Below are 24334 nucleotides of genomic sequence, written 5' to 3'. Positions count from 1 at the left end.
GTCTCAGAAGAATCTTTAAAACTCAGCTCGTTATAAACTTTCCTGAACAAACAACCCAAAGACAGAAAACCTTCAACACCTGCAGAATAAATGATCGGTTGAACCGACGTTTGCTGAAAATATTGAATTAAAAACTTCTGTTTCATCCTCTCAGGTTTGTCGTAAAGTCGTGGTCGGAACCACAGAAGAAGAATCTTCTTAAAGGTACAGCGTCCTTTTTAGCACCTCGGGGCTTCCTCAAGGATTTTCTAAAACATTTTCTAAACTCTAGACTATAACTGCACTTTTTGCAGGATTTTCCAGACCGCTTTGACAAAGAAATCGCACGAGTAAGCGTTTTACAAACCGATGTTTTCAGCGAAGTATTAAGGCCACGTTAAGGAAAAAGATTTCAGTCAAAGATTTTTCAACTTCCAGAAGTTGAGGAAAACGTTTTAGATATACATAAATAAAATTTCGTCCTTTTTTTTTTTTTCAGAGCCTGAAGTCGGTGGTTTTAACTCTTCGAAGCCCTGCAGAGACTCTGAACGTGGATGTATGAGGACAGATTGAAAACACTGAGCTCCACCGTGTTTTTTTCAGCTATTTATTTTCAGTACTCAGCAGTAAGGGTTATAGTATATGGACAAGTTTTTCTGTTAAGAAATGAATTATCAAAACATAGTTTATAAAAGTGTATAGTAAGCATTACATATATATGCATGGAAACAAAAAAAGTTAGAACTCCAAACAAAAAAAGGGGGTTATAGCTGTTCCAAAGCAGTCGTCGTCTTCTTCTCTACAAACTATCTGAAATGCAGGCGGGAAAGTGTCCGAACAGAAAACCAACCGTGGTGGAGGAGAAAATAAAAATAGAGAATGTACAGTTATTATTTCTGTGTTTCTAGTTCACATGGACTCCTACAGCACTTGACGGTCACTGCACGGCTTTTCACTTTTTATCTTTTTTTTTTTTTTTAATTTTATTTTATTTTTTTTTAAACTAGCACCAGTGCTCCTGAAAACGCTCACAGACGGTGTTTGTCAAACACACTCGGGCTTCCAACAGTCCCAAAACAATTAAATAAAAAGGAAACAAAAACACCAATAAATACAAGAGGTTACCATAAAGTGTAACATAACGAAGGTTCAACGATGAGGGCTGAACGCACCTTTTCTGAGGCGTCCCTTTCCACGATGTGGGGGAGATAAATATGGAAGAATAAGAGGGGGAGGGGGGGAGGGGGTGATGGGAAGGCTCGGCGGACAGAGCGTCACAACATCACGTGGTAAAAGACGGCGTGAAGTTTCCACCGCGTTTCAGTTCCTCGGTGGAAACACAGTCAAGTCTCAGCGGAGTCCTTCGGCTCCGACAGAACAGGGGCATTGTGGGTAGAGGGGGAGGGAGGGGGAGGGGGAGGAGGGGTGTTTTACATCAACACAGCTCTAAACTCACACATCCTAAAGACTATCGCGGTCCAATACAAGTGTTAATAATAATCATATAAATAAATGCAGTACTACACGAGCCGTCCTCTTTTTTTCCTTCGAACAACGATTACGATACAAACGGGCCCGACAATTTACACCTTTCTCTACGCCTCCGTTCCTTTCAGTCCAATCAGAGACAGGTCAGGGCCCGGCGGCACCTCCCTTTTCACACATGTGGACTCAGGAACCGGACCTGGACCCCGAGCGCCGGACCACGAGCACCCTCAGACCTGCAGAAGCAGCGACGCCGGTAGGACCGAGGTTTATAGTTTTGATTAGCGGATTGTTTCGTCTGTGAAACTGTGGTATTTCCTGTGATCCAAACACTTCCCGGTCTCACCGCCGAGCACGTGTCCCAGCTGCGTTGCGTTTTCTGGTGTCGTACTGTACAGACACTTCCCGGAACAGAAACTCTGGAGCTTCGGTTCCGGCAGGAAGCGCCTGCTAGCAGAGTTAGCATGCTAGCAGAGTTAGCCTTTAAACTGCTAACTCCAGCGACACGTTTTAATCCCTGCTCACAGTGTACGGGTCAACAAGCGGCCACCAGATGGAGCTCACACTGGACGGAAGCACCAAGCCCCCCCACACTATGTTTAAACCACAGTTTAATAAAGTTTATTCAAACCTGATGACAGCGTTACTTTCACAGACAGGAAGCATCTTTTTAATGGCTACACGAAGAATTACAACACTTTAAACGTTTAAATTTTTCAAAATAAATGACAGAAACGGTAAGTTATATATTTCTTGTATTTCACCTGTCGAAACAAAAAACGTACAGAACCGTGAACTTTGCCCGTTGAGAGCTCTTAAAACTGTTTCTAAAAAAATTCAACGCCTGAAAATAGTTCATGGATTTAAAAGATCTGCAGATGAAGAATCTTTTTTTTATCGGACTGCAGAAGAGCAGAAAAAAAGACTGAGGACGTTTGCGAACGCGTGAAAACTTCAGAACCGACTAAAACCAAATTCATCAACGTCATCAGGAGAACGCAAGATCCCGGTTTAATTATCTACTGTCCAACATGGAAAACTAGAAGACTGAATGTCAGAGATTTACTGAACTGATGCCGACTGAATTAAATTGAAACTTCACAGTCAGAAGTCCTCCCAGCTTTCATAGCTCATTGTACTTTCTGCTGATTGGCTCCCGAATCACAAATGAAACCCGTTTTAATGTGATCAGAAGAAGCTGATTGATAAATATTAAGTTACAGCTTTTGTTGCTTTATAAAAGTGAAATAAAATCGAGACATTTACAATATTAAAATGATTCGGTAAAGGATTTAAGCTCTTCGGTTTGACAGAAAAAGCTTTCACAAACAACAGGAAGCTTAAAAAAGCTGCGGTGCAGTTTCCTACAGGAAGTTGAAAGTAGTTTTTAAAAGCTAACCGCTCGAACTTTTCGGAGCTGCAGGAGAAAAACGCGTCATCGCTTCTCGACTTTTGGTTCGGTCGGCGCCGGGTCTCTCCGCTCTGAGTCGACGTGTGTGAACGAGGTGTCAGGAAGAGGTCTGTCGGGAAAGCTACAAGAATATGAAGCTCATATCTGAGCTGCAACACACACACACACGCACACAAAGACACACATTTAAAGCAGCCCCTCAGAGACCAGAGCGTCCGTCTTCAGTCCTAAAAGTTCCCACAAGTCATTGCTGGTTCCCGCCAAAACATGGAAGGTACAAAAAAACAAAAAAAACAAACTGCAGCAACTCTACGTGTTGGTGATAAAAACAGTTTGTTTGAACCGACTCGGTCTGAATGTGGTTTAAAAACACTGTGACGAAGGCCACGAGAAGACGTCATCCCTATAAACAGCATCAGTAACAGGATGGAGGCGGAACACAGGAAACAACTGCAGACCAATCAGCTCCCAAACGATCACAAGCATCAGACTCCCTCAGGCCCTTGTGTGGACCCTCAGAGCCCCAACGGACACCGCCACAGGACCCATGAGTCTCTACGAGCCGTGCTCTAAGAACCGGGCTCGGCTCGGTCGCTGTGGCCGCGCGGGGACCCGGTCCGAACGTTCAAGAAGCTCAGCTTGACGGGGCAACATGCAGCGGGGGGTAAGGCAGGTGTAGTGAAGTCCATGCAGTTCAAAGAGACCACATCGAGTCCGTCTACAGTTCAGTCTGCCTGTCAGTCAGTCTGTGGGGGGCGGCCGGACCCAACCGGACCCGACCACAGCCCAATGGGAGCATCGCTGCAGGGCGTCAGTGAGGGAGTGTGTGTGTGTGTGTGTGTGTGCTCATCCTCCATTTTCAGGTCTCTTTGAGTGTGTGTGTGTGTGTGTCGTCATGCAGCCGGTCCTCCACACACACACACACCACAGCCACACATGGACAATGAGACAGAGGAGGGTGAGCAGGAGGAAGGTTAGGCTACGTTTGGCACATCCAGAAACCTTGGCATGTGACTCCCCTCCCCCCACCACCCCTCCCACCACCTTCCCCTCTCCCACCCCCATCCCTTTAGCTTATATGAAGGGGCCGCCGGGCATACCCAGGAAGTTGGGCGCACCCATGGCCATGGGATTGGGCGCCGTCGAGCCGCTCCAGTGCACCTTCATGTGGTGCCTCAGGTTGGACTTGGAGGAGAAGCGCTTGTCGCACTGCTGGCAGGAGAACGGCTTCTCCTTGGTGTGGATGCGTCGGTGGCAGATGAGTTGGGTGGAGACCCGGAAGGACTTCCCGCAGTCGGGGCACTGGTAGCGTTTGGGCTCGGTGTGGATGCGCCGGTGGTTCTTGAGGGACATCAGGTTGGGGAACTCCTTCTGGCAGGAGTTGCAGAAGTAGGTCCCGGTCTTGTGGCTATTCTTGTGGTTGAGCAGGGAGCTGGCGTGCCGGTAGGACCGCCCACACTGGTCACAGACGTGGGACTTGATGACCTCACTGTTGCCCCCTCGGCCTCGGGCCTTGGCCATGCTACTGGGGTTGAGTCCTTGCTCTTGCATCAAAGTGAGGTCCAGGCCTGACCCCCAGCCCAGCTCCTGGGAGCCCCCTGGACGGGGCTGCTGGGGTCTGGGCTGGCGGGGCTGCGGCGCCTGGCCATGGGTGATCTCCATGTGGAGCCTGAAGCTGGCCTGAGTGGGAAAGGCTCGCTGGCAGGACCGGCAGGTCAGCTCCCGCTGCTTCTGGTGGACGCGCCGGTGGTTGTAGAGCTGGGAGGAAACGCGGAAGGCCTTCCCACAGTCATGGCAGCGGTGGCGGCGCGTCTCGGAGTGGATACGGCGATGGTTTTTCAGGGCGAGCAGGTTAGAGTAGGTCTTGAGGCACACGGCGCAGTGGTAGATGCCGACAGTGTGGGTGTTCTTGTGGTTGAGGAGGGAGCTGGCGTGGCGGTAGGAACGGCCGCACTGATCACATCTGTGCAGAGACGAACAAGGAAGAACAAGGGGGGGTGGGGACACGGGGGGCAAAGAAGAGAAAAAGGGAGATTAGTAACGGAAGATGGACGTCTGATTCCACTGTTCTAGCCAAATTAATCTCAGTTGCTGGTTACCACTTTTTCTTTAGTATTATTGAAAAACTTTAACGACTCATCAGCTAAGATGTTGCACATACAGGTATATGATCTGAAATCCGGCTTAAAGCTTTTAAAAGGAGACTACTACAAAGTGGTGTACCATTTACCGTAAGGACTTCTAGACAGGTCAGAGGGGAGAGGATTGCTGGGTGGGTGGGTGAGGGAGGGACATGAGAGAAACTACGGACAAACAACTGTAGGGAACTGGGAGGTATCTGCTGCTTCCTGCACTGCACAAATAAACAGCTTCATCCACATCTGAACCGTTTCAAAGACTTCTGAACATCGTGATGGGAGATGCGTCAAACATGCCCAAAGAACGCCTACCATGTCAGTTTATAGCGGCTACTGTTCGGTCGTAAAAGGATCCGTTAAGAGAGATGACCTCTGGACATGTGCAGTGCAGCTAGCTCCAAATACTTCCTAATCTTCCCTTTCACACATCAAAATGCAACAGCCCCATCACATAACTGCAGTTTCTAGTCTAATAACTGACCAATATCAAAACACACACAGACAAATCAGAGACTACAGTCAAAAGAGAGCAAGGAACACACAACATCAATACGTTAATATGCTACAAACACAATGCTACTTAAATCTGTGTCAAAGGTTTCTAAGAAAACAAAGCATGTAAACAGTAGATCTAAACATGAAAAGTTTGATTCAAGGTAGCCTAAGAAAGCTAAAGTGTGTGATATATATATGCTAACTGAAAGCAAACGGGGTTGACTTATCTGGTCTCTCCACTAATTCAATTTGTCCAAACTTCAGAAAAATCCGAATTCCGGCACGCGTATGGTCCCAAGGAAGCCGGATTGGAGATCATATACCTGTAATAGACATGTAGAGACCTAAATTTATCTTCACTATTGTTTTTTTCAACTTCGAAGAATCACAAACAACTGACAAGAACTCACGTGTACCGACACTCTTCGCCCTCTCCCGTGGGTGCAGTGGCCTTCCTCCTGACTTCCATGCCTACCTGGTTGTCCCCGCAGCGGTGTCTGGCTAGACCGGACCTCCCCTGGAAACTCTTCCCACAGCTGGGGCAACCGAAAGGGGTGGCTCCCTCCTCGTGGACCTTCTGGTGGTTGCGGAGGAATCTGGCCAGGCGGAAGGCTTTCCCGCACGTGTGGCAGATGTGCTTCTTCCGTTGCGTGTGGATGCGCATGTGGTTGCGCAGTGCCATGTAGTTGGTGTAGGGCTTGTCGCAGAAGTTGCAGCGGAAGTTGCCCGTCTTGTGAGTGTGCTTGTGGTTCAGCAAGGAGCTCGCATGCTTGTATGCACAGCTGCATAGGTCACAGGCGTAGGGTCTCTCGTCGGAGTCCAGGTCCACGGAGCTTCTCTCCATGCTGATGTTGGTGGAGCTGTTGGTGGAGGAGGACGACGGCAGGTGCTGGGCTGGGCAGTCGTGAGCCGCCAGCTCATCAGCCGTGGCAAAGCCTTCGCAGCAGCCGTCGCACTCAAAATCCATCTGGGCCCCGGGGCCCTGCGGGCCTTTGCACAGGCCAGCTGTAGTGTGGGTCGCTAGCTGCCTTTGGGTGCGGAAGCCCTTCCCGCACTCTTGGCAGTTGTGCTTCTTCTGGGCGAAGTGGAGACGAAGATGGTTTTTCATTGCCAGCCTATTTGGGTACGTGGAGTTGCAAACGTTGCAGTGGTACTCCCCAATTTTGTGAAGGTTCTTGTGATTGGCCAGGCTGCCTGCGTGACGGTAAGTCTTCCCACATTCCTCGCAAGCAAAAGGCCGCCGTCCACTTTCGGCGGGGTCAAACTTCTGGGGCCTGGAGGTCCCGGCCGAAGAGTAGGGCTTTTTGAACCCTTGATGGCTGTATTTGACTCCCCCCATCGCATGGCCCTTTGATGACTCTCCTCTCATAGTCTGCATATGAGATGGGCCAGCCTGCTGGAAGCGGGAACCGTTGGGGCCGGTCCGAATGAGACCTTTGGCCCGGTGCTCCTCGTGGAGACGGAGGTGGTTGATCAGCTGCTTCTGGATCTTGAAGGCTTTGCCACATTCCTCACACTTGTGCCTGCAGCAGGGATGTGCAGAAGTGGAGAAAACACAAAACATCTCCGTAAATACAAGAAAAGGACAGATTTAACCTCCCCCACCCTCCCCTTGAGGCCATTAATCAAATTCCTAACTCATACAAGTTGGCAAAGGGATGGCACAGTGTTACTGTGATTGCCTTAAGTGCAACCACCTTGGCAACAAAAACTAATTACTTATGAACCGCTAAAGTGCAGATTGACTCCATTAGTAACTAGCATTGTTCCCAAGTTTCTTAAATGCATGTAAAATGCAAAATGTTATCTTTAAATCCTCTCTGCCACATCTTTCTGAACCAAATCAAGAAAGGACAGAACTGGGAACCTACCTCTTCAGGTCAAAGTGGGTCCTTTGGTGATTCTTGAGCGCCAGTAGATTGTAGTAGCGTTTCTGGCACACCAGGCAGCGGAAAACACCGGTCTTATGGGACTTTTTGTGGTTGAGGAGTGAGCAGGGGTGTCTGTATCCTCGTCCACATTGGTCGCACTTGTGGGGCTTGTCACTTTGGTCAACCATCGGCCTACGGCCATCGCCTCCAACATCGCGGCTTCCTCCGGCGACTCCGCCACCAACGCCGTCTCCTCCAGACATCCCTTTGGCTCCGTTCAGGCCCGACTTGCTTAGAGAGTTGCCTCGATTCTTTCCGGGGCACAAGTGGGTGATCAGGTGGTGGCGGTCAGCAAAGAACATACCGCAGTCAACACAAATGTGGTTGCGACCATCCATCTTGTCATTGCCATTGGCCGAGGTGCCTACAATACCCTGTTGCTGGCCGTCTGGCCTTTGGGGGCCATGGACTAGCTGGTGATTCAGGAGGTCCTGCTTTCTGGAGAAGCTCTGGCCACATGTGGAGCAGATCATCCTCCACTCCTGCTCCAGGGTGGATGGTCCTGGCCCTGTTGGGTTGTTGGCATGGCTACGCAGATGGCTCCTGAGGGCTCTGAGGCTGGCATAGTGGTTGCCGCACACAGAGCACTGATACACCTCCCCGTCATCCTCGTCATCTTTCTCATTGCTCCCCATTCGCTTGCCTCCACTTTGGGAGTACTGTCGTTGACTGCTGCCTTCTTTTAGGCTGCTGGAGCTCCCGGCGGGCAGCGAGGTTCCACTGGAGCCATGGTAGTTCATGTTCCCCATAAAACCATTGGACATGTTGCTCTGCTGCTGTTGCTGCTGGCCACGGCGGGGGCACAGGTGTGACTTGATGCCTGACACATCTCCGTACATCTCCCCGCAGTCAGCACACACGTGTCTGTCGGCCTGGCGGTGAGCAGAGCTGCTCTGGGAGAGGGAGCTGCCATCGAAGCGATCGTGGAACTCAAGAGAGTCCAACCCACTGCTGTGGCCCCCGTCTGGAACAAAGTGGGCAGCATCTCCGAGGTTCCCTGGCAGTGAAATCGGAGTGGTGGCTCCGCTGCCTTCCTGGACGTAGCTCTGCTGGGAGTCCAGAGTTAGCGGCTCTGGAGATAGCCAGTCATTGCTGTCATTGCCGATCGGCTGGTTGGAGGAGCGCCCCTTGTGGCTTCGTAGGTGGCTGTGTAGCGCGGCCAGGTGGGGGTACTGCTTACAGCAGATGGTGCACTGGTAGTGGCCAGTCTGATGGCAGCGTTTGTGGTTGACCAGGCTTCCTGCATGCCGGTAACTTTTTCCACACTCCCCGCACTTAAAGCGCCGCTCTCCGTCGTCTGGAGAGTTGGCCTGTGGCACGCGACCCCCGGAGGGAGAAGCCACCGAGCCCTGTGACCCAGAACTCAGAGTGTCCGAGTTGAGGATGGAGCTGTCTTGACTGTGGGAGGCTGGGTGGGGATCATGGGTGAGATAGTGGACTTTCAAGGTCTCCAGATCTGGGTGTCCTGCGCCACAGTATGCGCACGTGTAGATGGGGTTGTTGACTGGAGGGCCCATTATGGGGTCATAGGGACCTCTTTTGTCAGTGGGCAGGGGTGGCAGAGGCAAAGGGTCCCCCAGGGCCGGGGTGTACGTTGGGGATCGAACTGCGCTCAGATTGTGAGGCATGATGCCCGGGAAACTGCGCGGCAGGCCGAGGGAGGGCGAGGCCGCGTTGTGCAGCAGGATGTGCTCTTGGAAGTCCGCCTTGTTCGGCAGTGCTACCTGGCACAGGTGGCAGAAACAGGCGGCGGTGTCGTCGCTCTGGGACGACTGGCTGCCGGCGCTGCGCTCTGAAGGGTGGAGGCTGCTGCTGCCGCCGCTGCTCACCATGGATGCCCCGGGGGTCTTGAACTTCGAGTGAGTTCTCTCGTGGCTGTTTAGGGAAGCCAGGTTGCTGAATTGTTTGAAACACACAGAGCACTTAAAAGTTCCTTGCAGGTGACACTTCTTGTGGTTCACCAGGCTACCGTGATGCCGGTAGGTTCTGTCGCACTGGTCGCACTTGAACGGTCTGTCCCAAGCGTCGTCAGACTCAGGGGAGCCTTTTTTTCCGTGGTCGTCTGTCTCGTGGCCTTGCAGGACACTATGTCCCATACCACTATTGTTCAAATGAGAGCGCCCAAACCCGTCTGAAAGGTCCTGGGCGAGGCCGTAGTCCCTCTCGTCGTGGCCCGCCTCTTCGGGCACCTCTTCGCTCTCTTCCTCGGCGTGCGCACTACTGGGGGATAAAGTGTGGATCCGCAGGTGGTTCTTTAAAGCCACCGCGTTGGGCAGCGTACGCGTACAAACGGGACACTGGAAGGAACCGACTTCGTGAGACTTTTTATGATTGGCTAGGCTAGCTGCGTGCTTGTAAATTCGGCCACACTGTTCACACTCGAAACGACCGGTTTCTTCTTGCTGATAATGTGCTTTCATATGCTCTAGAAGACTTGGAGTACTCGGGCAAACCATATCACATTCTTTACAGGGGAAACCCTTGGCACGACTCATATCATGCATTGCCATAGTACTCTAAAGCAAATTGGTTGGAGGGAATCACGGTTCACAACACAGCAATGAACAGTGATATGAGGGAGGCGGGGGAGGAAACAGCGGGGCTTAGCTCTTCAGCTGTGGGCGGCGGCCATCCTCTCCCCAAGAGCGATGAGTGCACGTCCAGCCAATCGGGGCCCACCTTGGGAGGTGGCGGGCCGGCGGGGATCACACCAGCCAATGAGGTATCACTGTGGGAACAAGAGGAAAGAGGGTTACTCACAGAGCAACGTGACCACAAAATCTCTGCGTTTTTGACTGTTGGACGGAACAAAGAAACGATCTGAAGACAAAATTTCGAACCCTTGCGATGTTTAGTTTTCATTCACGGACTGAACGATGAAGATTCATTCACAAATCAAACAAAATAAATTCTTTTAACCCCACGATTGACGCTCTGGAGCTGAAAATCCTCATATTTCTTTAATATAATAATTTATTTTGATTATTTTATTGATTTTACTGAATTATAATTTAAACCTACTTAAAATTAAAACCCAACCATTAAATTAGCCGGCTGATAGTTATTATTATTATATTATCAGTGTTTATTTTGGATAATAAGTCAATCATCATCGTTGATCAATAGTGGGTTTTTTTTTTAACTGTCCCAAGTTTATTTTTTTACACTGAAAAATTATGCTTTTGTTAATTTAATTAACCATGCATAAATAATATTTGTTTCTGAGAAATGGTGCTGGCTGCTATACTGAAAATGTACAGACGCCGTCTCAGTCAGGTTCAACTTGAAATTAGTTAAAACTTTTGTACCAAAAAAAAGGAAATAAGTCTACATCTTTTTAGAAAATAGTTTAAAACTCTCCGTAGGTCTCGTCAAGTCGGACCAACAGTCATAGAAACACGTCTGAGAAAAGCAGCTCATATTTGTCTTTTTTTCCCGTACTACACGTCATTCCTCTTTATTTCCTGTTCGTTTCTGTCTCTACCAAAAAAAAAGCATATAAAATACCCCAAAATATTCTTGACAAAAACTGCCAGATTTCTTTTTAGCTCATTTTAGTTTGAATTTTTCCATGACACCTTCTGAAACCTGTTGTATTAAAGCCCATAAAATGATCACTATTATTAATAAATGATCATCTGATCGATTGATTGACTGGTTCCAGCTCGAGTTCGATACTCTAAATGGAACAAAACCAGGAGATTAAAAAGGATCAGCTGATCAATAACGTGTTGGTTGCAGCTCTGATGAACCAAACGAGCTAAATAACAGATTTAAATCTTATCGGAGACAAACGGGATTATTAATCTGATCCGACTTCATTCAATCCTTCAATTAAAAGATGAAAAAGAATAATTGGTCCACAGAAAAATAATCAACAACTATTTGAAAATGTTATGAATTTTTTTTTTAGCAGAAATCTAAAACAAAGTAAAATACAGAACAGTTTTCTCATAAACCCAGTCATAAATTAATCAAAAATAATCTCCAGATTGATCAGGAATGATAACTGCTGAAGTTTGTTAATTCTTTGATTCCTGATTAAATGCGTTTATTTCAGTTACTTTGTCGTTTCTTTTATTTCGGTGGATTCATTTTAGAACAGTGAACCTCGACCCGCCTGCTGCACAAACAGACATCCGTTTCTCCAATGGATCAATATTGACTCAGTGCTGTTTGTTCAGACGTCAGCCGGAGGTACACCTGCCGACAGGTGTAAAACCTCCGCAGGACCGCCCTCCCACCCGCCCAGGAAGTCGATTCTGTTGGTTTATTGATCGATCGGCCGCTCTGGGAAACAAAAACGTCCTTGAGGAGTCTCGTTTTCATCGACTGATTCATTCATTCAGTCACTGCAGAGCTTGAACTCTTATCACAAAGTGGAAAATAGTCCTACATCATTATTCAATTATCTACTAATTATCAGAAAATTATAAAACCAACGTTAACATCCTCACCAGATTTATTTTGTCCAAACAACAAAAATATAAATTTGATCTAAAACCAAGACAAACAGCAAATTCTTAAATTTGAGTCTCAAACCAGAAAATGTTTAACATTATGCTTTAAAAATTATTTAAAACAATTAACAAAAAAATTATAATTGGAAAATGATTTCCCCCGAATTAATATTCAGTTTACTCCATTTATTGTTATTCTGATTATTAGTATTATCATCATTTCTGTTGGTTGCAGACAGCTAAGGAAAGAGGAAACTGTTGGAAAACACAACACCCCCCCCCCACACACACACACAGGTCAGCACTCAGATCAATAGTTGTTTGTGAGTGATTAAAGCGAGTGGGAGGCGGTTTTAACGAGCTAATCTGTGATCTGCAGCAGATTACAGCGGGCGGTCGTGTTCATCTCCATTACAGCCGTTGGGATTAAAACGGGGCCGTCACGTTCAAGGACTTTCTGTGATTTCTCGAGGTTACGGAAGAGAAGAGATTCGGCCGGTCTGTGTTTCCCGCCCCATTAAAGATTAACTCGACACCGCCTGATAATCCGGCCGGCCGACCCGCAGCGGTTTAACTTCTCGCCGACAGAACCTCCGAACATCCACAGATTAAAAAAGGTGGGATGTTTCAGGTGGAGACGGATTTAATGTTTTACCACGTTTCATGACTTCGAACTTCTACTCAGTAAACACCTCTTCGACTAAATCTGAACGTAAATTACCGGAACATTCATTTAAACATATTGCATAATAATATATTTTATTTTATGGATTTAGAGCTGCAAATAATGATATTCTTAATCCTCTATTAAGGCCGTTAATGATTCATTACTAACTGACAGCTCATAATTTAATTGATTAAAATACACTGCTCAAAAAAATAAAGGGAACACTTAAACAACACATCCTAGATCTCAATGAATGAAATATTCCAGTTGAAAATCTTTATTCATTACATAGTGGAATGTGTTGAGAACAAAATAACATAAGAATGATCAATGGAAATCAAAATCATTATCCATGGAGGTCTGGATTCAGAATCATACTCAAAATAAAAAGTGGAAAAATCAGATCACAGGCTGATCCAACTTCTGTGGAGATTCCTGAAGACGAGTCAAAATGAGTCTCAGTAGTGTGTGTGGCCTCCACGTGCCTGTATGAACTCCCTACGACGCCTGGGCATGCTCCTGATGAGACCACGGATGTTCTCCTGAGGGATCTCCTCCCAGACCTGGATCAAAGCAGCAGTCCACTCCTGGACAGTCTGCGGTGGACGTGGCATCGGTGGATGGAACGAGACACGATGTCCCAGATGTGCTGGATTGGATTCAGGTCTGGGGGACGGGCGGGCCGGTCCGGTCCGTAGCATCGATGCCTTCATCGTGCAGGAACTGCTGACACACTCCAGCCACATGAAGCCGAGCATTGTCCTGCATCAGAAGAACCCAGGGCCCGCTGCACCAGCATATGGTCTTCCAATGGGTCTGAGGATCTCATCCCGGGACCTAATGGCAGTCAGGGTACCTCTGGCTAGCACACGGAGGGCTGTGCGGCCCTCCGAAGAAACGCCTCCCCAGACCATCACTGACCCACCGCCAAACCGGTCCCGCTGGAGGATGTTGCAGGCAGCAGAACGTTCTCCACGGCGTCTCCAGACTCCGTCACGTCTGTCACATGTGCTCAGTGTGAACCTGCTCTCATCCGTGAAGAGCACAGGGCGCCGACGGAGAAGCTGCCGATCTCGGTGTTCTCTGGCAAAGTCCGATCGCCCTGCACGGTGTTGGGCTGTAAGCACAGGTCCCACTTGTGGACGTCGGGTCCTCGTACCGCTCTCATGGAGTCTGTTTCTGACAGTTTGAGCAGAAACATGCACATTAGTGGCCTGCTGGAGGTCATTTTGTAGGGCTCTGGCAGCGCTCCTCCTGTTCCTCCTTGCACAAAGGAGCAGATAGCAGTCCCGCTGCCGGGTTGTTGTCCTCCTACGGTCCCCTCCACGTCTCCTGGTGGACCGGCCTGTCTCCCGGTATGTCCTCCGTCCTCTTGACACTGTGCTGACAGACACAGCAAACCTTCTTGCCACAGCGTGCATTGATGTGCCATCCTGGATGAGCTGCGCTACCTGAGCAACTTCTGTGGGTTGGAGACACCTCATGCTACCTCCAGTGGTGAGGACACTGGCAAAATGCAAAAGGGACCAACAACCATCCAGAAAGGACGAGGACAGAGAAACGGTCTGTGGTCACCACCTGCAGAACCGTTCCTTTATAGGGGTTGTCTTGATAATTGCCTCCTTTCCACCTGTTGTCTGTTCCATTTGTACAACAGCAGGTGAAACTGATCCACAACCAGTGTTGATCCGAACTGGATAGCTTGATTTCCCAGAAGTGTGATTAACTTGGAGTTACATCGTGTTGTTTAAGTGTTCCCTTTATTTTTTTGGAGCAGTGTATATTCTGCAGTGCAACTGTTAGATTAGCTGCACTACCTCGCTGCACCACCAGGTGGCGCTTCAGGTGTATTTTTCAGTAAAACGAGCGCTCCCTGTCCAAGGCTCGTGCTAATGCTAAGCTAGCATTAACCTGGTGGTCAAACGGCGTCATTACAACTTCTGTGTTTTTCCCACAATCGCTGAATTTAGAGTTCTGCTATAAGAACTTTAATGTGTTAAGTGCCATGAAATAACCTGTGTTGTGATTTGGCACTTTATAAATAAAATGATTGAATTGAACTGAACTTTACCGGACTTCATTATGTGATGGTTTTAATTTGAAAAATGAAAATAACAGAAATATTTCTCTGCTGTACTGAGGATTCTGGGTAACGACACCAACTCCCACCTGGTCTTAACAAGCTGCTTCTCCTCCGATGGATTTTATTTCTAGTTATCTTTTGAATATTAACAAAATTCTTGTAAATTTACACGATTTTTATTTTTATTGCATTAAAAAAAAAATCATTTTAATTCTCAAATAGACTTTTTAATATGTAACTGTTTGTCAGTCAGCTGTGAAGCACTATAAGTGTTAAAACAATTCAGTTTAATGAGCTGCAATTATTCATTTATTAATTGATGAATTCTTCTAATTCGGACAGCTGATTAATGACGTCGCCGACGTGCGTGTTTTTCACCGTTTTCTGACGCTTGTAAAAAAGGTTTGAGGAAGCGTTCAGGGAGGAGAAAGAGGAGGAGAGTTGGGAGGAAATGGGGAGGAGGAGCAGAGTTCAGCCAGATGTTTGACGTGAGGACAAAGAAACCAAACAGCAGCTTTAAAACTGACCTCCGGGAAACGCTGAACGTTCACGGCTGCGTTCACTTCAGAGGAAAACGAGATCACACGTGGCCCCAATTATTTTCATGATAGAATAATTTGCCGTTTTAATGCAGCCATTTATCTTCTCGTCTGTAAGACGGCGAAAAACAGCCGTTAGTGATGGCGTCAAAAATCAGAAACCGAAAGGGATCGTGGAAATCTGAGAAGCTGGAAGTGATTTATACGAACGAGTGTTAGAACTACGTGAAGGAAATAAAATGAGGACGATTTTATTTATTTTTTATCTCTAGAATAAAGTCAAAATGTCGTCAATAAAAATCTAAATGCCAAAATCAAAGTCGAAATGTCGAGATGTAAGTCGAAATGTTATAAGCCTGCCACTAATATGGAAAGTCCAATTTTATCTCGTCATTTTCAACTTTATTTTTGCAGTGAAAGATAAAACAAAATTTAATCCGTAATGCATAAATTAATTTTTATCATTGAATAAACAAATTAAGACCTCAACTGGTTATAAAACAGCTGTAGATGAATGTTTCTGTATTAATCGAACTGTTAATTAGTCACTAAAACAGACATCAGCTATGCAATTAAAACCAGTAACGAGTCATTATATATAAATCCTCATGTCAGCTGTCCTCCTCAGTAATAATCACATCCCGTCCTGCTGTTTTAACGTGAATCTCAGTGTTAATCTGATGGAAACGTGTGAACGCCGACATACAGGCCCGTTCAGGAGCCAATCAGCTGCAGCCCGAGAGCTCGTTAACGTGCTGCTGTAACGTCAGCCACAGGTCCGTCCTGCTGTTTTTATCCTGCGTCTGCTCACTTTGTTTTTACACCAACTGTCCCTTTAACGGCAGCAGAACTGTGTCTGAGCAGCTCCCGTCTGCAATGCATCGTGGGTAAATTCAGACAAACCATCACTGAATACGGAGAACCCGACGGAAACGTAGAACCGGACAGATTCTCAGGCAGCTTCTGAACCGTCTCTGGTTTCTCTGGATTTTCTTGGAGGTTTATTTGTGTTTCACTTCCTGTTTTGGTTTGTTTGAAGTGTGTTACACAACAGAATTCTGTCATTTCACAGAGTTTAAAATTAAGAGAAAATGCAGAGAAGATGCGACTCGGCCGAATGAAACTGAAGTCCTTAAAAGTTTAGTCCAAAACATGAATTATCTTAATAAAAAATAATTAGTTACAGTCCTCCTATTTGAATTCGACTGTATATTTACTTTCCTATGACACAAACTTTAACACCAACAAATAAATTAAACTCTAAAATGAATAAACCAGTAAATTTAACCCTTTTTAAAAAGCTGAACAGCCATCTTATTTTTATTTTGACATGTTCAGTTTCCACCCTGTCGCCGTGATATATAATCAAATGTGTTCAATACAGTCTGGGGGACAATAATATGTAAATGACAAACTGCATATAAATATGAAAAGTTGTATGTGAATTGTGTTTCACAAAAAAACAGATGGTCGACAAAAATAGTTCATTGTAATTAAAAAGCTAAGAAATAAGTCAGCTTTTGAAAATCGAAGTTGCATGTTATTATTACATATTCAACAGTGTTCATATGTCTCTGAAAATATGGAGATCTTTTATCTCCGTTTATTTTCTGAATACTCGTCAGTAATTATCTGACAGCAGGAGCTCAGCTGATTTACACTTCTAGAACTTCAGTGTTCAGTTTTTATAATAAAACTGAAATTAGGACCAAAATGTGAGTACTGCGAGGGCTGAAAGGATCTTTATGGTGATATTTACCTGCATATTTCAAAACCTCAGAGTATTAATCAATTGGTCAACTGATGAGGAAAATAACCGATAATATTGGGATTATTGATCAATCACATCAGTAATTCTTTAAGCAAACGATAACGAAAAAAGGTTAAAAAAAAAAAAAAAAAATCAAACGACTTCAGCTCAGAAACATTTTTCTGATGTTCCAATAAAAAATAATTAATATGAATTAATAAAATCAGCAGATTAATTGATAGTAAACACGCCAGTGGCAGCTCGGATCTGTTATTTTACATGAACTAAAAATTTTTTTTAAAAACCCACTTGATTCTGATCCACTGAATCTGCTGTTTATTTACGTGTTTGTTTGTTTATCTGCTGTCTGACACGTCATGTTTATCCAGGAAACAAAACAAGCTGCGCAGTGAAATCATCCACAATAAAAAAAATAAAAAAAATCAGCAGTTCATTGATCCTCCGAGCAGCCAATCACCGGCCCGCCTTTATCCGTCCAACTTCTCCGTCTCATCATGTAAACAAACCTCTTCCCGCCTCATTAAACGGAACTTTATCCAGGCGCCGGTCCCGGGCTCGAGCCAGATCGCGTCAGGTCGCCCGGGTGAAATAAATAAAAACCCGGGTCTGTTCACACGCATGCCGGGTTTAATCGGTTCCGAACAGACGGTCACGTTAAACGCCAAACTACCGTGTTGTTATCATTATTTAACCCGGGATCAGGCGCTCCGGCTGCGGCGGCGGCGGGCCCCCTCCCACCCCTCCCCCTGACCTTGGCCCGTCTCCTCTCGCTCGGTTTCAGGAATCTACCGGGACAAAGCGGGGCACCTCCGCCGCCGACATTTCCTTCGGTCGAGTCCTCCTCTGTAACCGGGGGAGCGACGCCCCAGCCCGGTCTGGCGGGGAGGCCGACGGAGGGAGAGAGGAGGGCGGTGTGGGAGGTGGGGGGAGGGAGGTCTGCGGCGGAGGATCCGTGTGTTTCCGACATGATGCTCCCAGCAGAGCGGAGCCATCAGCCCGCTTCCATTCACACCGAGTCTGCGTCGGAAAATGGCTTTCAGAGCAGCAGAGCCATTTTCCCCCCAGCGAGCGAGCGAGCGAGCGAGCGAGCGCGGGTTCACTCGTCCGCTTTTTTTTTTTTTTTTTTTTTTTTAGCCCCACAAAAACACAACCTGACGGCGGGCTTCGGCTCAGCGCCGAACAGGGGCCCGCTGACCGGAACACTGTGAAAAAAAAAAACCCCGGTTCACCGGGACCGTTTCTGACTCGATTAAAAACGCTTTTCGAAGGAAAAAAAAAAAAAAACGGCGAAAAGCGGAGGAGACACGGCCGAGCTAACGTTAGCATTAGCGCCTGGCTAGTCCGTTAGCAACCCCCCGCGATGACACGAACGGAAGTTCAAAACACCGAAATGACAAAGAAAACACGGACACGGTCCTCGCACACGCTACGGGCCGCTTTTTTTTTTATTCTCACATCGGACACACGGAGCTCGTCCCGGGGCGAAAGCGGCCGCCGCTGCGGGAGCTCGCGGAGGGTTAGCATGCAGGCTAGCCCGGAGCTACACAAAGATCTCGACAAACACACCGCGGCCCCCCTTTGATGGAAAACCGCGGCTCGGAGCCGTTTCACGCTCCACACTTACCCCTCAACTGGCCTCTGCGCCCCCCAGGTGAACGATGCGCGGCGTGGAGATGCAAAATGTGCACGTTTCACGGATTAGACATGGTTATTTCTTCCTCCGTTATTCAACCACCGACTTTTGGTTCTTCGCTCTGTCCCCCTGCCGCCGCTTCAGCAGCACACTTCCTGCCGCTTCCGCTGCTAGCCGAGCGGAGCGCGGTGCGGCGCGGCGCAAGCGCGGTGACACGCGCGTCATCATGCGCAGAGGAAAAAATTTCCCCCCGCCGCTAAAGCAGCGGTTTTTACCGCCGGACTGCGGCCTCGGTCGCTTCCGCCGAGCTGCCTTCCTGCCAGCCGGGCCGTTTCGATGCAAACCGGACGCAGACCGGGAGGCCAGCCGAACCGAACCGAGCCAGGCTGCTGCCCAAGGCCAAATGACAGTCCGAGGTCATTTTATCAGCTTGGAGCTGCAAACAGTCTCACCTGGACACCTGTTCCGTGTCTCTCCTCGCAGCTGTCACTCAGTGTCCATCAATCAATCAATCAATCAATCAATCAATCACCTGTATCGATCAGCTCAGAGTTCTGTAGAGAAAGGAGGACGGCGGAGAACGGTTAACCTGCTGAGGGGCCCACGGTGTAAGAAGTACTCAGATTACTGCAGGTATAAGAAGTACTCAGATTATTGCAGGTATAGGAAGTACTCAGATTATTGCAGGTATAAGAAGTATTCAGATTACTGCAGGTATAAGAAGTACTCAGATTACTGCAGGTATAGGAAGTATTCAGATTACTGCAGGTATAAGAAGTACTCAGATTATTGCAGGTATAAGAAGTACTCAGATTACTGCAGGTATAAGAAGTACTGTACTCAGATTACTGCAGGTATAGGAAGTACTCAGATTACTGCAGGTATAGGAAGTACTCCGATTATTGCGGGTATAAGAAGTATTCAGATTATTGCAGGTATAAGAAGTACTCAGATTACTGCAGGTATAGGAAGTACTCAGATTATTGCAGGTATAAGAAGTACTCAGATTACTGCAGGTATAAGAAGTACTCAGATTACTGCAGGTATAGGAAGTACTCAGATTATTGCGGGTATAAGAAGTATTCAGATTATTGCAAGTATAAGAAGTACTCAGATTATTGCAGGTATAAGAAGTACTCAGATTACTGCAGGTGTAAGAAGTACTCAGATTACTGCAGGTGTAAGAAGTACTCAGTTTACTGCAGTAAAAGTACTCGGTTACAAAATAAAAGTCCAGAAGAACCAGCAGAAACATTGAGTTAAATTATCAAAATAAAAATCCAGATTGGTCCTCCGAATAAATTCTGATTATGCATGATGACATCAGATGATCTATAGATTATATATGACGTCATCAGATTATACATATATATATATATATAGTGCCGCATCAGTGTGTTATATTGAGTTTTAAATAAACGGATTCAGTTTCTCCAACGTTTAGTTTTACGACGAAAGTGAACGCAACACTCAATAATGATTACTGATCATTGAAGGAAATTGTCGGGACGTATTGATGGTTCCGTTTCCTTCATCTTTCAACAACTATCCTTCCCCCCGCCGTGTCCCAGGATCCCCTGCGTCCTCAGTGACGTCACATTCAGTAGCCTCGGTTCGTTCGTTTCCCTCCCAGCAGCGCCGGCTCGGTTTCATCCGTTCTGGTTTGTGGATCTCCTGGACCTCTCCGAAGCCAGAACCTCTGAGGACCAGCTGGAGCGCGATGGGTCCCGTCGAGGTGAAGTTTGAGAAGTTCATCGGGCGGGTCTGACGGGGAATGAAGGCGCTCGCGGGTGTTCGAGCTCCAAGTCGCTTTGTGTTGTCGTTGCTGATATCGATAACATCTGATCACAAGCGCGTCTGTTTACTGAAGAAACTGATACTGAATCCATACGCTGTGATTTATATCGTTCTTTGTTCAATTTCGGTGACTGATTTTACACAAAAAGATGGAGGCTTCAACAAAACTCCGTTCAGAAATCTGCAGAATTATTAGTGACTTCCTGATTTATTAAAACACACACGATGAAGAGCGAGTTTGAGAACATCTGCGTGATGAAGTGAATCTCCTGCGTGATTCGGCTCTCGGTTTGATGGAGGTGGTTCTAATAATCAATCGGTTCGACCCACTGTCTGACCAGACGCGGCCGTGTTCTTCCGCGCTTCACTGTTTGTTCCGGTTCCGGTGGTCCGCATCGGTGTTGCAGAGACCTGTGGGTGGAACCGAATGAATGCCGAGCACGTGCCCTTTAAAATAATACCGAACATATTGATGTACGATATTAATGAACGTCCTTAAAGTGAGAACAGATCAGAGTCAGATTTACTTTAAGCACGTTTTATGTACCAATTTGTTTTGGATTGGTTTGGTTTGTTTGTGTTTTTGACTTTCTAACATGAACTTTTTAATGTTCACTCAATACAGAGGCTTCAGGGTGATCAATATATATATAATATGTGGTACCTTTTGTTTGATTGATTGATTATATGCTGAATATTTCTTGTTGATAAATTGATGAACTTCCTGAATGTTTGTTTGTTTGTTTGTTTGTTTGAAGGTGAAATAAATAAATTCAATTTCTACTTTTAAACTTTGGAGCTGAAATAATTAATCAATTAGATGATCAATAGTAAATTAATCTGTTAATATTTATTTAATTGAGCAACAGTTTGAGTCGGTTTAAAATCATGGACTGTGATTGATTGATAATTGATTGATGACTGCTAAGTGATTGTTAATTGATGAATAAGTGATTTATTAATGATTAATGGGTCTGTATTGATGGTTGTCTGCAGCTGCTCCACATGTCGGTGTTCTCTCAGAGCTTCTCTCCCTGCGGTCGATTCCTGGCAGCCGGAAACAACTACGGAGAGATCGCACTGTTCAGGTGAGACGAAACAAACGCACCTCTTCCGCCTCGTGCTTCAGATATCTAATCAATCAACTGATCAAATATCTGATCAATGACCTCTGTGTTCCAGCCTGTCTGCTGCTTTGAGTCCGGACGCCACCGCACTCAACCAGAAACCGGTTCTGACCTTCACAGGTGAGGTCATCGGGGGTTTTCATCCAATCAGAAGGCTCGAAGGATAAATCGGACCGATTGATCGTTTTTTACAGTTTCAGTCCGATCGATCAGCTTCACTGAAGGAACTGATAAAGAATCAATACGCTGTGATTTTTTTTTTTTCTTCTCTCTTTGGCTGTTTTATAGAAAGATAAAGAGGCCTCAACCAAACTCCATTCGAAAATCATTTAAATAAATGTTTACTTCCTGATGGATGAAAACATAAACAGTCAAGAACAAGTTTTAAAACATTTTAATGTTAAAGTGAATCTCCTGCTTGATTCGGGTCGAGGTTTCCTCCAATCAGACGGCTCGAAGGATCGATCAGACGGATTGTTTTTACGGCTTTGGTCCGATGGATTCAGCGGAAGAGAAAACAAACATTTGTCTGTTTATGTCAGAAAAACAAGTTTTCAGAGCAAATTTCTTTCACTTTAATCAAAAGTAACGTTTTTAATAAAAACATTTAAACTAAGAATAAAATCATTTCGATTACGAAGAGTTTTTGTTGTTGTTTTCAGACTTCGTTTTTTTTCCTGAAGCTTCTATTCTGTCACAGACAGTTAACACCTGATTGGTTTAAAATCAGAGGTAGTGGGTGGGGCCTACGCTGACGGTTGAGACGAGCGGTGGGTTTGACTCGTCTCTGATGTTCGTCTCGTCCCTTCAGCTCATGATGGTCCGGTGTTCTGCCTTTTGTCCTCCGACGGTCAGCTGATCAGCGCGGGAAACGGAGAGGTCAGCGCCTGGAGCTGGACCGAGCTCACCAAGAAGGTACCTCGGACCCGAACAGGTGACCCGAACAGGTGACCCGTCTGAGGACGTTAGTCTGACTGTCACTTCCTGTTTCCTCAGAACGTCAAACCGCTGTGGACCAAGAGACCCGACTACAAGTGAGACACCACTGTCACTTCCTGTCTCTCCCGCTCACCTGACTCTGATTGGTCGATTGAAGTGATTGATTGATCGTCTCTTTGTACAGATCCAGTCTGGAGATCCCTGAGATCAACTCCATGGCCATCAACCACCGAGTGAGAAAACACGCACGCACACATCGGAGGTAGTAAACAGGAAATTTGTCTCTGACGTGTTATTTAACGTTTCGGTTGTCAGGACAACAGCCTGGTAATTGGAGGCGGAGACAACAACATCCACATCCTGGACCTGGAACACGGCGTCTTCAAGGTGAGTTTCATCTTCAGCTTCCTGCTGCCGACTCCGCCTTCTTTTTATCTCGCAAAACTTTTCTCGTTTTTACCGAATCGCGTTCGACAGTTTTGTGTTTCATCAGGTGACGGTTCTGCATTTCGATGGCAACAATTGCCTTGTTTCCATGACGACAGTTTTGTGTTTTCATGGCGACTGTACCTCATTTCCATGGTGACGGTACCCTGTTCTCCGCCCTCAGTCGGTGCTCCGCGGTCACTCGGACTACGTCCACTGCGTGAGCGTCAGAGAGCGGGAGGCGGAGATCCTGTCGGGGGGGGAGGACGGGGCCGTGAGGATGTGGGGTGAGTGACGGCGGCCATGTTGGACAGACTTGTGTCAGCCGAGCGCTGTGAGGTAATAACAGTGATGTGTTGATGTGCAGACGGCAGGACGGGTCAGAGCGTCCACTGCATCGAGGTCCACAAGTACGAGGTAGGAACACCACGTCTTCCTCCTCTTCATCACCTGATCCCTAAATAGGAAGAAAAATGAACAGAGTCTGGTGTGTTTCAGAGCTGCGCGCGGCCTCAGTACGGAAAATGGATCAGCTGCGTGACCACAGACTCCGACTGGATGGTAAGTGAACTCACCTGATGCGTTCAAGTCCTCCTGTGAATAAAAACACTGCATGGAGGAAAAAAACAGCTGAGACGTAAATGCATTCAGTTTAACGGGGAAAAAAACATTTTAAAGTTGGTCACAGGATTTTATTTTTGCATCTGTTTCAATAACTGATTGATTCTGAATGTGTCTGATGGTCGGGGGAAAAATTAGACGCAACTGCGGTGCCGGCTGCGGTCACGCGTGTGCAGATGTTTTAAAAGATTGTGTGTGTGTCTCCAGCTGTGCGGTGGAGGTCCGTCTCTGTCTCTGTGGCACCTCCGCTCTCTGTCTCCCACTTCCGTCTTCCCTCTGACCGGCTGCCAGCGTCAGGCCGCCTTCCACCAGGACATGGTGAGGATAACACTGCATTTCACCGTTACAGTGATGCGTTTACTTGCCATTGTTTATGGTCATGATGCGTTCACTTACCGTTGTTTATGTTTATGACGCGTTCACTTGCTGCTGTGTAGATCCTGGCGGTGGGTGAAGGTGCATTTGTGTCCCACTGTCTGCTGGGTGGAGAGGTCAAAGCTCAGATTCCCTGCACTCCACAGAGCCTGAACACACTGCAGCTCAATACCAACAGCAGCGAGCACCGGGTGAGTCCCTGAACGCAACACAACAAACAACCGTTCCCTGAATGAGACGCACACACACAGATGAGAGGGTCAGTGAACGCCCCGTTAGCGCAGTGTGTTGTGTTTGTGTGCAGGTGCTGACGGTGGGAGGCAGCAGCGACCACATCAACGTGTTCACCAATCTGTCATACCGAGCGTTTTCTCTCAGCTTCTGAACGTCTCTTTTATTCATGTCTGCTTTATTATTTTTCTGAAGGTAATAAAATATTTTTGTCATTTCAAACAAA

At 46.8% G+C, this 24334-nt stretch overlaps 2 protein-coding genes across 3 annotated transcripts in view; one reads left to right on the top strand and one right to left on the bottom strand.

The window, feature by feature from the left end:
- The window catches only part of LOC138631271 (zinc finger protein 850), a 22768-nt gene extending 3979 nt beyond the window's left edge, over positions 1-18789 (bottom strand). Inside the window, exons 1-4 of the mRNA XM_069716101.1 lie at positions 18584-18789; positions 7380-10167; positions 5919-7031; positions 3976-4838 (exon numbers count right to left, since the gene is read on the bottom strand). Coding sequence (XP_069572202.1) covers positions 3976-4838; positions 5919-7031; positions 7380-9949 — 4546 coding nt within the window. The 5' untranslated portion in view covers positions 9950-10167; positions 18584-18789. The remainder of the gene's footprint in view (positions 1-3975; positions 4839-5918; positions 7032-7379; positions 10168-18583) is intronic.
- thoc6 (THO complex 6) lies at positions 18180-24334 on the top strand. Of its 2 annotated transcripts, none has more exons than XM_069716110.1 (13): positions 18180-18610; positions 21386-21477; positions 21572-21636; positions 22328-22431; positions 22513-22550; positions 22640-22688; positions 22771-22842; positions 23066-23168; positions 23249-23298; positions 23380-23442; positions 23710-23820; positions 23940-24068; positions 24182-24334. In XM_069716110.1, exons 2-13 carry the CDS (start codon positions 21395-21397, stop codon positions 24260-24262), a joined length of 948 nt encoding a protein of 315 aa, XP_069572211.1. In that variant the 5' UTR covers positions 18180-18610; positions 21386-21394; the 3' UTR covers positions 24263-24334. The 2 variants fall into 2 exon arrangements, with proteins under 2 accessions (XP_069572211.1, XP_069572210.1); XM_069716109.1 differs by lacking the exon at positions 18180-18610 and adding an exon at positions 19677-20327.

Source organism: Brachyistius frenatus, unplaced genomic scaffold (genome assembly GCF_029030835.1).
Source record: "Brachyistius frenatus isolate BFR_SWC_R1_liver_20210118 unplaced genomic scaffold, ASM2903083v1 Contig_151, whole genome shotgun sequence".
NCBI classification, from domain to species: Eukaryota; Metazoa; Chordata; class Actinopteri; family Embiotocidae; genus Brachyistius; species Brachyistius frenatus.
The sequence above is the reverse complement of the archived record's forward strand: the minus strand, read 5'-3'. Positions and strand labels throughout refer to the sequence as shown.